The sequence below is a fragment of the Mytilus californianus genome, unplaced genomic scaffold (genome assembly GCF_021869535.1).
Source record: "Mytilus californianus isolate M0D057914Y unplaced genomic scaffold, xbMytCali1.0.p SCAF_6, whole genome shotgun sequence".
Lineage (NCBI taxonomy): Eukaryota > Metazoa > Mollusca > Bivalvia > Mytilida > Mytilidae > Mytilus > Mytilus californianus.
In genome coordinates this window covers 51,504,827-51,517,649 of record NW_026262712.1, presented here as the reverse complement: position 1 = coordinate 51,517,649, position 12,823 = coordinate 51,504,827, and the positions used below count along the sequence as shown (strand labels likewise).

The window sequence follows — 12,823 nt, the reverse complement described above, 5'->3', positions numbered from 1 at the left end:
TTGAAACTTGTATGTCGCATTTATATTAATAATTGAAGATTGAATTTTGACCTCGAGCTCTATTCTTCTTTTATGGGTTTTTCCATGTTGAAATATTTTTATTGTATTGGTGTTCATAATCACAATCATCTGCTTTCCAAAAGAGTTCTTTCGTGCTAGGTCGTGAGATAACAGGCAACTCAGCATTTGAGGTGCCCACATTAACTATAAATGTATAAGTTGCATTTTTTTATACTTTGCAGCATTAGTTTATACTTTTACAATTAAATCAAGATCAAACAAATTGTACCTTGGGCTATTGCTCTCAAATGATGCACCGCTTTAAGTATTTGGTAAACGTGATGGATGTGAAAACACAACAATCGGTAAAGCATGATCACATGAAGCTTAATATAAAATTTTCATAAAGCTCTGATTTGTAGTTACTGAGAACAATGATGAAACTTTCATATCTTAGATGGGTGTTTTATGAAAGAACAAGAACGTATTCGGTAAAACGATGGATGCGAAAATAGTATCGCATGCTCAGATAAAGTTTGATGCCAAATTTAGGAAGCTCTAATTTCTAGTTTTTGAAAACATTGGACGAACATTTCATGGCAAGGAAGGACAGATGTACGGAAGGATATAAACCAGTATAACTCCTCTTTTAGACCGGATATAATGATATGAAAACAAACCCATTTGTGCAAATTCCCGATTTGAAAAAGAAGTGCTAAAACTTGGACAATATGGTCGATATTTTATTAATTATCGGTTAAATTTTGTCATAATTAGAATATTTCATACAGGTTTCACATTTGTAAAACCCTATATAATACATGTAACACATACATATTAGCCATACATGTTTATGTTTTACATATGTAAGCCGCATATATGAATACGTCGTGTTTATCTTCCACATTTGTTTTTAACGACACTTGAGAGTCGACGTAGAATTACATGTGGCTAACAGAAAAACTTTAGAAAGCTTATATTTGGTTAAACAAATAGGAAATGCATATCAAGGGTCCAGTGTTTCTTTATTGGTGTGATATTATTGGTGCCTTTATTCTAGTTTATAAATTTATGTAATGGTTATAAAACAATGGTCACAACTCTCTTAGGCAAATGTGTTTGCTGTTCTTGTATATCCTTTATATTCTATGCCTTGCAAACTTTTGGTCTGGATCGTTCCATATTATGGTTCTTCCAGGCACACGCTTTATGTATACGGAAATCATAGCATTTGTCATAATTGATATAAAGTAAAGAACAGACTTACCTGTAAATCAGTGGTTGTCTATTTTGCTGGCTGGCGTATTTGCATTTCCTTTATTGTTCAAGCATAGAACCTGTCGTTTGTGGCGAAAGATACCAAAGGGACATTCAAATTCATAATTGGAAAAAATAAACTGGCAACGCCATGGCAAACAACGAAAAAAAGAAAAAAACAAAAAAACAAACAAACAGCAGTATACAAAAAACATCATAGAAAAAACTAATAACTGAGCAACACGAACCCCACCAAAAACCGCGGGTGATCTCAGGTGCCCGAGAAGGATAAGCAAATTCTGCTCCACATGTGTCACCCTTCGTGTTGCCCATGTTAGTACAAACCCGGTGATAAATCTGATTCGTTAGGTCATACTCGGGGGGAAAGAGGACGGGATTGTGGTTACGAAAATTGGAACATATCCGTCGTCTTCTATGGAACAGATATTGTATTTTATCCATATCTTATACTAACGGTTTTCGATGTATGATTAATGTAATAATCTATTCAATTGTTATACTTATATGGCTGTGATTAACATACAACCTCGGTCTATATCTGATTCAGATACCTGAAACTAACTAGATGTCTGGGTTTATTCAGCTTTTCTGTTATTAGGTTTCTATCTTTTTGCAGAAACAGTAAGTAGGAAATACCAAAGAGGAAATTAAAACAATAAGTCTATTTAAACAGACAGCATCATATCCAAAATGGAAACCTACTAAAAGACAAACAACAACAGTCCAAAAAACACTATTATGCAAAAAAAACCCAAAGATTGAACAACACGAACGGTACCTAAACCGGTCGAATTCGGGTGCTTCTGAAGGGTAAGAAGTTTCTGCTCCACTAGAGACACCTGTCATGTAGATCATTGCAATTAAATATTATGAGATAAAATGCATTCTCTAACTAAAGATGGGCTTGTGCTACATATTTTTGGTCATCTGTGACACAACACAAATATAACATACAGTAATAACTTCATTGACGTTCAATTTATTTTTTATCATAGAACAGAAATGAGGAAAATTCCATGATTGTTTCACACCAAAAATGTACCAAAATCAAGGTTTTTTTTTAAAGTCTTCAATTGACAGCTTACATGAAAGAAAAAAAAATGCAAAATACACAATTTTCTTACCATCCAGAATAAATTTTAACTTACAGACTAATAAAAAACATTTAAATATATTTAACAGCGCCATTAAAAAGTCAATAAATCAACACCTCTAATAGTTACATCAATATACTATTAAGATATCATGTAGTACACACTTCAATGTTTATCTCATTTTAATTGCAACAAATTAACAATTTTTTCCGTGTTATTTTCATCTGTCTTGTTATTTGAAAATAATGTTATGTATCCTATGCACCAAAATGACATTTAATATAGCAGTTGCATGTCATGCACCAGTATAATAATAAACTTTGAACAGCTAAATATCTGAGTAATCCAATTCCTTAGTGGATACAATACATGTATACATAGTTATGATGGCACGCGTCATCTTTCTCATGTATTTAAAATTAAATACTGTTTTTGGCAAAAAAGATGAAATTTGAGAAAACTTTGTATTGTCAAATCTTAAAATCTGATTGGAATTCCGACAAATCAGATAGAATTTTTTTGTTTGTTTGGATAATAAGTCGTTAAAAGTATAAGAAACGACATGACATTTTACCAGGTGTTAAGATGAGAACAAAAAAAGGAGACAAACACACACGACGCTTGTCGCCATTAGTATTACAACTTTAAATACACAGGTTCCATAATTATCCTTTATTTTTGTAATAAATAAATTATTTAAACTTTGATTATAGCTTTGTAAAAAAGTATTTATTTTCCATTCTCCTGTGGGTCACAAAGACGAGTGATTCAGTTTAATCTTAGACGGCTCGTCTATTTTATTTTGACAATGAACAAGCGTTGACAATAGGAACTGTTGTTTGAAATTTATTCAATATCATTATTATTTTTAAGGTCCGTAATAAAAAAAAGTACTAGTATTAAAAAAATACCGGATTCCAAGGTAAATTAAACAAGAGGCTGTCAGAGTGACAGCAAACCGGATTTTCCTGCACAGGTCGAACCCTGAACAGTTGAGCAAGTATGGACACAACATTTAAGCTTAAAACAGCTCTGAATTTGGATTGTGATTGAATATTTGACACAGCATAAGTTTGCGACCCAAAATGAATGTTGTCAAGTGCAAAGAACTGATAAATTTGAAATTGGACATTTACCTATTATGGTCCAATATCCAAAATATAAGTACATTGTTAGAACTAGCATATCAAAGAACCCCAAGAATTCAATTTATATGAAATACTACTTTCTGTTGAAAGGGAAATGATTCAAAATTCATATAATAACTCAAACTCAAACTCATATAATAACATCAACCAGTGATGACTAATCTCTATAAAATTAGATATGATGTAATCACTTAAACATTGTTAGAATCAGCATATCAAAGAACCCCAAGAATTAAAATTTTGATGAAAGTAAAGAAAAGTTTATTTTAGGACCCTTTCGACCTCAATGTGGTATTATTTAATTAATAATTAAAATTAATACAGGTTTAGATACAACATTTCAAAGAACCCTATATACAAATGTGTTTTCAATTCATGTTGAAATCAAACAGTTTAATTTTGGACCCCCATTTCGACCAACTTGAAAACTTGGCCCAAAATAAGTTTTTACAGAATAACAAACAAATCTAACACAAAATTCTTTAAACAATTTACCAAAGAAAAGAAAAAAAAATCAAAAAAAATTATTTATCATTAACACAATGAATCATTTCCCTTTCATTTATCATGAACATATGTTTTGATGAGTTATGTACCTATTAGTTAAATCTTACAATTACTTGCAAATAGTCATATGAAAAACATGTATATGAAGAAATATGTTGAACTAGTTACTCAACATACAAGAAAACATGAAGTTATTGTCTGAGATATTCGAGAGAAAAAAAACACACAAACTACAACTTGATAGGGTTGGTCGCTGACAAAATATGATGACATTCTGACATGTATATTAGTTTTGAGGAAAGAAATATTTAGAAAATATTTGTTTGACAAACGCACGGTCATACGAATGGATAAGGTGATTAAAATAGTAGAAATGTGATGTATTATACATAAAATACACATTGGGTCACATATATAATAACCCATATAAAAAATGAGCTACTACGTACAGCGACTATCTAATGATTTCCTACGGTTTGAAATATAAAAGAAATGGATTCAGTTATTTTAACCCGTGCATTGAACTATCTTTCTGTAAGTCTTAAAGAACACGGATTGTTTTTTTTTCATATACACTAATACATAAAACCGGAGAGTACACTTTTACATAAGACACATTTCCTGATGACAGACATAATTTTGCAGAAGTACGATTTTAGATAAAAAGGAACCAAGCAAATTAACAACTATTCTTTCAATTCTGTACAATGTCGGAGGAAGCAGTTGGTAAAAACATTTCCAGACATATCAAATGATATACACTATAAAATGTATGGTTCAAAAAGGAATTAAACGTTTTGTCATTTCTTTCAAATTAAAAAACAAATAATGAATTTTCACGTCATTCACTCTTCATCATTTGCTTCCTCGTTGTCACTTTCGTCAACAGTAACTGGATCTGGCAGGTTACGAGCATCAAGAAGATATTTGCTCCAATCACGACAGTTTTCTAAAATTCTATCCGTGTACTTTCCAATACCAAGATACCAAATTAAGGCCGTAACATGAGAGCAGGTTCCTACAACACGACTTCCGGCTTTGCACTGGCAATACCAACCCACGACACTAATGTCATCATATTTAACCCATACACGATAGCATTTTGATGATATATGTCTTGATTGAATTTTAGCACACAAAAGATTCTCTTCATGGTCACATGTAAAAACTTCATAATTACCATCGTCATCTAGGTGTTCTCTTGTATAACTTGGAGCAAGTTTTAGTTGGTAGACTCCAACAGTAATATTTCTTATATCTTCTTCTGATAAACGGGGAAAAGTAGGGGCGGATGAAGCATCAATCTTTTGCCATTTACAAGAACGTTTGTCAAGGCCTTCCTCTATTATTTTCTCATGGAGTAAGTTCTTTTGCTTTGAAAGATAAAGCATTTTAGACGCCAATTGTTCATCTTGTTCTGAGTCCCCTGTATTTAGTTCTTGCCAATATTTATTCATGATTGCACAGGCAATATTGACATAATCAGATACAAATGGAATCTGGCTATTTGGTAGAACTCTATCTAGATATTTCCATGACTTAATGCGGCCATTCACGGACTCTACCACCCAACGGATTTTTGTAACTAGTCTTGTTACGTTGCTGTCTTCAACTGGAAGTTGAGACTCCCCTTTTTTATTAAAAGCTGGCATTTTTGTTTGGATACCCATTTCTTGCAGTAAGTCAAGTGCATCTCGGAAACCCCGGTCGACAATCATAATGTCATCCTCAGTCACCCATTCTTTAAATTCCTCAATGTCATGTTGAATGATGTGCTTCATTATTTGTGCATCGTTGTTTTTGCCGTCGCTAAAGTACGGTCCAATTACACTTATTATGTAACCAGAAGTTGTTACAAAGACCATTGGTTTAACCAATGGTCGATGTTTGTGCATACTATAGCATTTACGTTGGAACTTGAATTGTGAACTTTTCTGGATATAAATATAAGTGCCATCTGCGACTATAATTGCTGGATACATTCCTTTTCCAAACAGTGATTGCGCTAGAGGTCGAGTATGCGATGTTATAACCTCTTCCCTACTTATATGATTAAATCCTAGATTAGAGGGAACAAAATTGTCAGACAAGAATTTTCTAGCTGATGCAATAGCACGTTTAACAGAATCTTTACCAAGATTAAAAAGTGTTGATAAAAGTTTATTGGATAAACCAGACTTCAATTTGGTCAGAAATATTCCAATACATGTCCGAACACTTCGAGTCCGAGAATCCCGTAAATTACCCTTTTGGACAATTGAACATAGGTCATTAAAGTTTTCCTTAGAAAGGCCTGTCAGATTTAAAATGTCTGAGCTTGTAAGTGCATTTTCTGTATCAAAATCAATTCGCCGCTTGCTTCCTCTCAATGCCATATTTCGGATTTGCGTAATAAGGTCCATTAAGTCAGTACGGTTGAAAATGGACGAAGACTGCGAATATGAAATTCTGTCAAGTGCATCAGGTAAAAATATGTCATTGCACAAGTGACCTGGACAACATCTGGCACCAACTGTGAGAACAATGAGTTTATCCAAAAATAAATTAAATCTAGCGTTTGTTGGGACGACTACTAGCTTTGGGCCTCGGCGTTTACACACAACACACTGCGAATGGCCACCTCCAGCTGATGGTATAGGCAGTGCGATACTTGGCGGAGATTTACATGGATGACATCTAGCATATTTTGTTGGAGGGACGTACTCCGTGTCATCATTATTTAATTCAGATATTGTAGTTTGTATGGGGCATCTTACATTTGTGTCAATTTCTCGAGAGCATCGTATTCTGCATTTATTACATATAACACTGTTAGTGTGATTAATTTTGTCCTGTTCAATGAAAAACTTCTGTTGTAAACATTTACGCAGTGATTTATTGTTGGGTCCTATGAGTTTCCGCCTGTCTCTGGTTTTTGGTCTCTTTGAACACAAAATGCAAGTATAGTTTCTGGGCGTTGACATTCTCTGAAAATTAGAAATGGAAATATTTCAACAGATAGCATGAGGTAAATCAGAATAACATACAGAATATCCGAAGTGTGATTTAAAATTATAAAATACAATATCGTAAAATGTTTTAGCCTGAGAATATCATGGTGCGTATGTTTCTTAGTTTAGTTGTGTGTATTTGTCTGCGCACGTGTGTGTGTGTGTGTATGTTTACGTTTTTGTTAATTTACATGCAAATTCCATCACAAAATATCAGTTTTGAAATATGCTATATTCAACCCTGATTGTTTATATACTTAATTATCGTTTAACGTTTAAACGGACAAAAGTGTTTAAGTCAGTATCAAAATTACGGATAGTTAATAATAATTAATAAATCTTAAAGTCTTCATATATTAGAAAATTACAACCTAAAACATGAATACAAAGATGTAACGGATAAACATTAATGGGACAGCAAACCACCACCCCTATAACAACACACACACACAAAAGACAAACAGAGGGAGACATATAATATTCAACAAAATAATGTCTACTCAATATGTAAATCTCTAAGTCTTCTCGAAATGTAGATAATGCATGCTCTCATCAAGATACGTTTATCATAATTACTAGAAGTTAAAACACGCAGTCAATTTATCTTAACCCTAGACTCACCTTAAGGTCATGAGTTCCTATCAGGAACCGACATATTCCTTTGACCCAGCATACACTTGCATTGTTTAAGCCAGCTTAAAATCTGTTGAAAAAAATGAAGATTATCAAAATAATGTATACTTATTTTGAACTAAATATGACAGGGTATTAAGTAAACATTTTATGTGAGAAAGTTAATTAAAATTACTATAAAAATATTAATAACCATTTCTCAATTTAAAGATAAAAGATTATTACTTCTATAGCCGCACACTATAAACTGTCAAAAAGTAGTCTATTTGTTTCTGTGCCTGATAATACAATGTTATCAATTAATCATCATTCAAACATAGGTTTAAACTGTTTATTCGAGCACAAATGCTTTAAGACATGAATCAGTTAAAAATAAGGAATACCTTATTAAGGGACCATTAAGTATGTAAGTGACAACTGCTAGTACATACTGGTGAAGTACAATGTCTCTATTCAAAATACCATGTATACTGCTCTTCAGTAAATATCTATAAAAAAAAACTTCATCATTCAAAATCATTCTTCAACACGTTATGACAATATTAAAAAAGTATTTATGCATTTATCGTAAAAAAAAAATTACAAAAAAAATTTTGAGATTCGAACTTGGCATCTCCGTACTGCCAGCATGACTACCTTATCCTCACGACTATCCAGTCAACTGTTCATAATTTGTTAATTTACAGGTACTTAAATTCAACAGTACGTTAGAAAAGTTTCTTCAGCATACGACACCTAAGAAACTATAATACTGTTTTAACTTCAAATTGTAGGATAAATTGTGATCTTTTCACTCTTTATTTTTATGTATATATTCATAATATATCGTTATAGAAAAGAAACACACAAAAGTTTCCTAGTACAAGTAGTTTTCATACCCCGTAAATTTCTTTTCTTTTTCATCGCCCGGCAATATTGATATTCAACTGTAAAATAAGGACATTTCTGGTAAAGATACCAATTCATTTTTGGTATAATTTAGTTTTCAAACGGATTGATGAAAGCTTTTTAAGTTGAAATGATCGTGCAAATACTACCGTGAGAAGATTAATATTTTAAATATGAAAAACTGTACGGAACCCCGCATATTTCTGTTGAGATAAATTGATAAGTAAAATAATCAACATACCCTTTTGAATTACAACCGAAATTAATAATCCTTTGACAGCTATTCTCTAAAGTTGAGCTAAGTAGATCGGGTCTAAAGTACTGCTGGTAACTATAGAGTAAGACGCTTTCCTTTTGTGGTTGTCCTAAAAGATGTCTTCAAGAATCTGAACCGGTTTTTTTCCAATTTTCGAAACTACTTTTTTATGATCATGTTATATATATAAAGTGATCAGACAAACTAAATATTTTACATGTCGCAAATCAATTAATTAAATGTAAAATTAAGTTCTATACTGATTTTTTTATAATTTTATTTCTGTTCTTTTTTCTTTCTATTTTTTATCGGTCATCGTTTGAAAACATGCCCTGGCCCCAAGTTTGTGTCTCTATTCGATCCACAGTCATATCAATAATAAACCATGGAAAAGACTAAGAAGACTGAAAAAGGTTTAAAAACAATCCACTTTGAGATGCATAATATTAATTTGCATCACATGGAAGTTATAAGTTGTATTTGCGAGTAAACTGGTTATCTGAGAGGGGTATAACGTCAGGTGTTCAATGCCTCCCGAGAAGAAACGATTCCGCTTTTGACAAAAAATTCATACCCTCCGCAGGCATGTGCCAAAAAAATATTTTGCTACTATTTTGTTTGTTTATAGTTCCGTTTATCGTTTAAAGGAAATTTTGGCACATGCCTGCGGAGGGTACGAATTCTCGTAAAATGTACTGAAAATCTTTGTATTCTAAGCAATAATTACAAATCATGGCGTTTTCGAGGTTCTATTGTGACGTCACGGAACGTGATTTTTGCCGAAAATAATATGTTTTCTGAAAACACACTATACAATGATTATTTTAGTTGGTAATATGTAACTGTAAAGGAACTTCGTTTTTTTGTGAAAATTGGGGCCGATTTTGGCCCTTATTGCCCCTACTCATTTCAAACGGGATGTATAAAGACACACCCACGTTCATTTTGATCTATAAACTATCCTACTGCCTGTCGATACATTTATTTTTGGCATTGCACAAGTCATGTCTTCTTTGACTGTCCATGACGTTAAAATACTAAATCCCTGGGATGTGTTTTTGTTGATTTTAGTCTCTGATGCATGATTTTTTATCATTAATTGTTTATGGCTTTTAACTATCTGCGAGTACTCTCAAATCGTACTTTCTTGTTTATTTGACCTGTTGATACTAAATGTAATGCTTTTTTGTTATTTAATGTTATTCAGGGTTATATCTATATACCAGCTTTGATAAGTGTTTGGTATTACTATAAATTTTCACTTCTTCGTACTATGAACACCAAATTATTTATTTTGTAAATATTTCCTTTCTCCATTTGAACTGTACACGTATACCTAACAACAAAATTGTTTTCATTTACCTGTGTTTAAAGTAATTGCAAATGGCTGATATTTTTGTCCAAGCATATTGTTTTTCTTAAATTGTTTAACATTTCACAGAGGTATAACATGTTACTTTAATTATTCTTCCCTTAGTTTATTTATTTTGTATTTACATTGTATCATAGATCAAATGTATTTGTTCAGTGTATGTTCACTGGTGTTAATATGTCTTTTGATTGAGTTAAGCCATTTCAATTGATATTTTATAGTGTGTCTATGTTGTGATGTTACACTATTGTGTCAGATAAGGGTGAAGGTTTGGTACCATTAAAACGTTTAAACCCGCGACAATTGTTTGCACCTGTCCTAAGTCAGGAATCTGATGTTCAGTAGTTGTCGTTTGTTGATGTGGTTCATAAGTGTTTCTCGTTTCTCGTTTTTTATATAGATTAGACCGTTGGTTTTCCCGTTTGAATGGTTTTACACTAGCAATTTTAGGGGTCCTTTATAGCTTGCTGTTCGGTGTGAGCCAAGGCTCCGTGTTGAAGACAGTACTTTGACCTATAATGGTTTACTTTTATAAAAATTGACTTGGATGGAGAGTTGTCTCATTGGCACTCATACCACATCTTCTTATATCTATCTATATATCTTATAATCATCAACACTTGGGAAAAAGAAAATTTTCAAATAAATCTGGCAACCCAATCATAAGACATATACCAGATGCTCTGTTATCTATCAACAGGTGAAAATTAGTCATGTTAGTGTAATCAACTTTATATATATAATTAACCATTTCTGTTCAAAGAGAAATAACTCAATCACATAATAGTACCATTTTTGATTATTAAAAAGGGCGATAACTCAACAAATAGAAAAGCTTAAATCGTGAAAATTGAACTTGACCTTCATTTAGTCACAGGAAACAACATATCTTAATTTGAAAAAAAATCGTCAAAGCGTTTTCATGTTATTGAAGAGACTGTTTGGCAGCCGCCCGTCCGCCCGCATGCCGTACATCCCCAAATCAATAACCGATATTTCCTTCGAAAATCCGGTTAAAGAAGTCCATAAAAACTGAGAAAAATCAAACGTCATCAACCAACAGAACGAGTGAAAAACAACTGTCATATTCCTGAATAAGTACAGACATGTTCCGAAGTGAATGATGGTAAGACCTGGTTTTATAGCTAGCTGAAACTCCAATTTGTATGACAGTTACTAGTATTTAAAGTTCCGTTAAATTGACAAAATTGGATGAGCAACCAAAACAGATATAAAAGGTTAATGTGATAAAAACTGTAGTTGCTGTTAATTGAATAGTGTCTGTATTATACATCGCTATGTGTAACTTCTGAGATATTGATCTTATCCAGAAACTGATTCTGACCTCTGAGGTATGATAATGAGGTCATGTACTGTTTAACGTTTGTTCACAGTAACTTTATGACAGACCTTATTAACTCTGTAAAGTTCGGAATTGTTGTTAATGTCTTAAAACTCCGCAACTTCATGTGAGTGCATTCATTTTGGAGGCCGTATGATGATCTCAATTTGAGGTTACGAACCAACAAAAATAAACATGATAATATCAACAATTGTGACAGTAATAATAACAACACAGTAATTTATATTTAGGAACATTAGAACAACAGCAGATTGTTATTAAAACTTTTGTTTAATTTTTTGGAAGCCTTCCGACCTTTTGCTCTACAACAAGTTCTTATATTCTATATAAGTAAATTAAGGAATTTTTAGAGATTCGGTCACTGCTTATGTGCTCCACATAGTGTATCTTGTTTACAGAGTAAATAAGTAAATCCTTCTTGAGCACCTGAGATCACCCCTAATTTTTAGTGGAGTTCGTGTTGCTCAGTCATTAGTTTTCTATGTTGTGTTTTGTGTACCATTGTTTGTCTATTGACCTTTTTCTTTTTTAACCATGGCGTTGTCTCTTTATTTTCGACATATGTGTTTAAATGTCCCTCTGGTATCTTTCGCAACTCTTTATCCGGGAATTCAGAATGTACATGTATTGTTAAAATGAACATGCCACAAAAAGGTCAATTTTGCTCTTGTTTTACATAAATATTTTTAAAATAGAAAAAAAATAATAATAATTTCATTTTAAAAGTGTATTTAGTAGTTATTTGTGTAATTTGCTTATGCAGCGCTAGCAAACAAACGGATTAAAAACTTACCCCACTTGGAAATATATTAAAGTTGGAATTTGACATGTAAGCGATGACATGCTTCAATTCTTGTAGGATATTTGTGATGTGAAAAGGTATTTAAAAAACCAAAAGAAATATGTTGCTGTTTTCCCTCGGGTAGATGAAATATGGGCATCGGTTGAAAAGAATGGGAGAGGCACTGATACGCCTCGCTTTTATTTGCTTACACATATTATTTCCAATAGGGGATCGTATCACTATAAAAATCCTTTGAGTTTTTTCAATAACGATTGTGTAATTTGCTTATGCAGACTAGCACTAGCACTTTTTGCTTTTTGAACACGCATTTTTTGCTGATATAGACTTAATGTAAAAATCAATCCCAACTACTTTTTTTAATCTTTAAATATTTTGTTATTAAATTTTGGATGATTTAATTGACAAAAATATTTTAATGGAATACTTAAGCTATCAACTTGTAATCAAATACACCTATCATTTCTTGTTATTTCACTTGACCCATATTTC

At 32.4% G+C, this 12,823-nt stretch overlaps 1 protein-coding gene and 1 long non-coding RNA gene across 2 annotated transcripts; both read right to left on the bottom strand.

Annotated features, from left to right (window-relative positions):
- Positions 1-4,128: 4,128 nt before the first annotated feature.
- On the bottom strand, positions 4,129-5,854 carry LOC127705929 (uncharacterized). Its single transcript, XM_052210278.1, has one exon. It carries the CDS (start codon positions 5,806-5,808, stop codon positions 4,873-4,875), a length of 936 nt encoding a protein of 311 aa, XP_052066238.1. The 5' UTR covers positions 5,809-5,854; the 3' UTR covers positions 4,129-4,872.
- Positions 5,855-6,486: 632 nt separating this feature from the next.
- LOC127705928 (uncharacterized) lies at positions 6,487-8,170 on the bottom strand. Its single transcript, XR_007984118.1, has 3 exons — positions 8,034-8,170; positions 7,639-7,720; positions 6,487-6,993 (listed from the first exon to the last, which is right to left on the bottom strand). It is a non-coding gene; the product is annotated as an uncharacterized LOC127705928 (long non-coding RNA).
- Between the last annotated feature and the right edge of the window lie 4,653 nt (positions 8,171-12,823).

Bases quoted from the DNA above. Each gene is read 5' to 3' on its own strand.
- LOC127705929 (XM_052210278.1), bottom strand. From the start codon at position 5,808: ATGAAGCACATCATTCAACATGACATTGAGGAATTTAAAGAATGGGTG.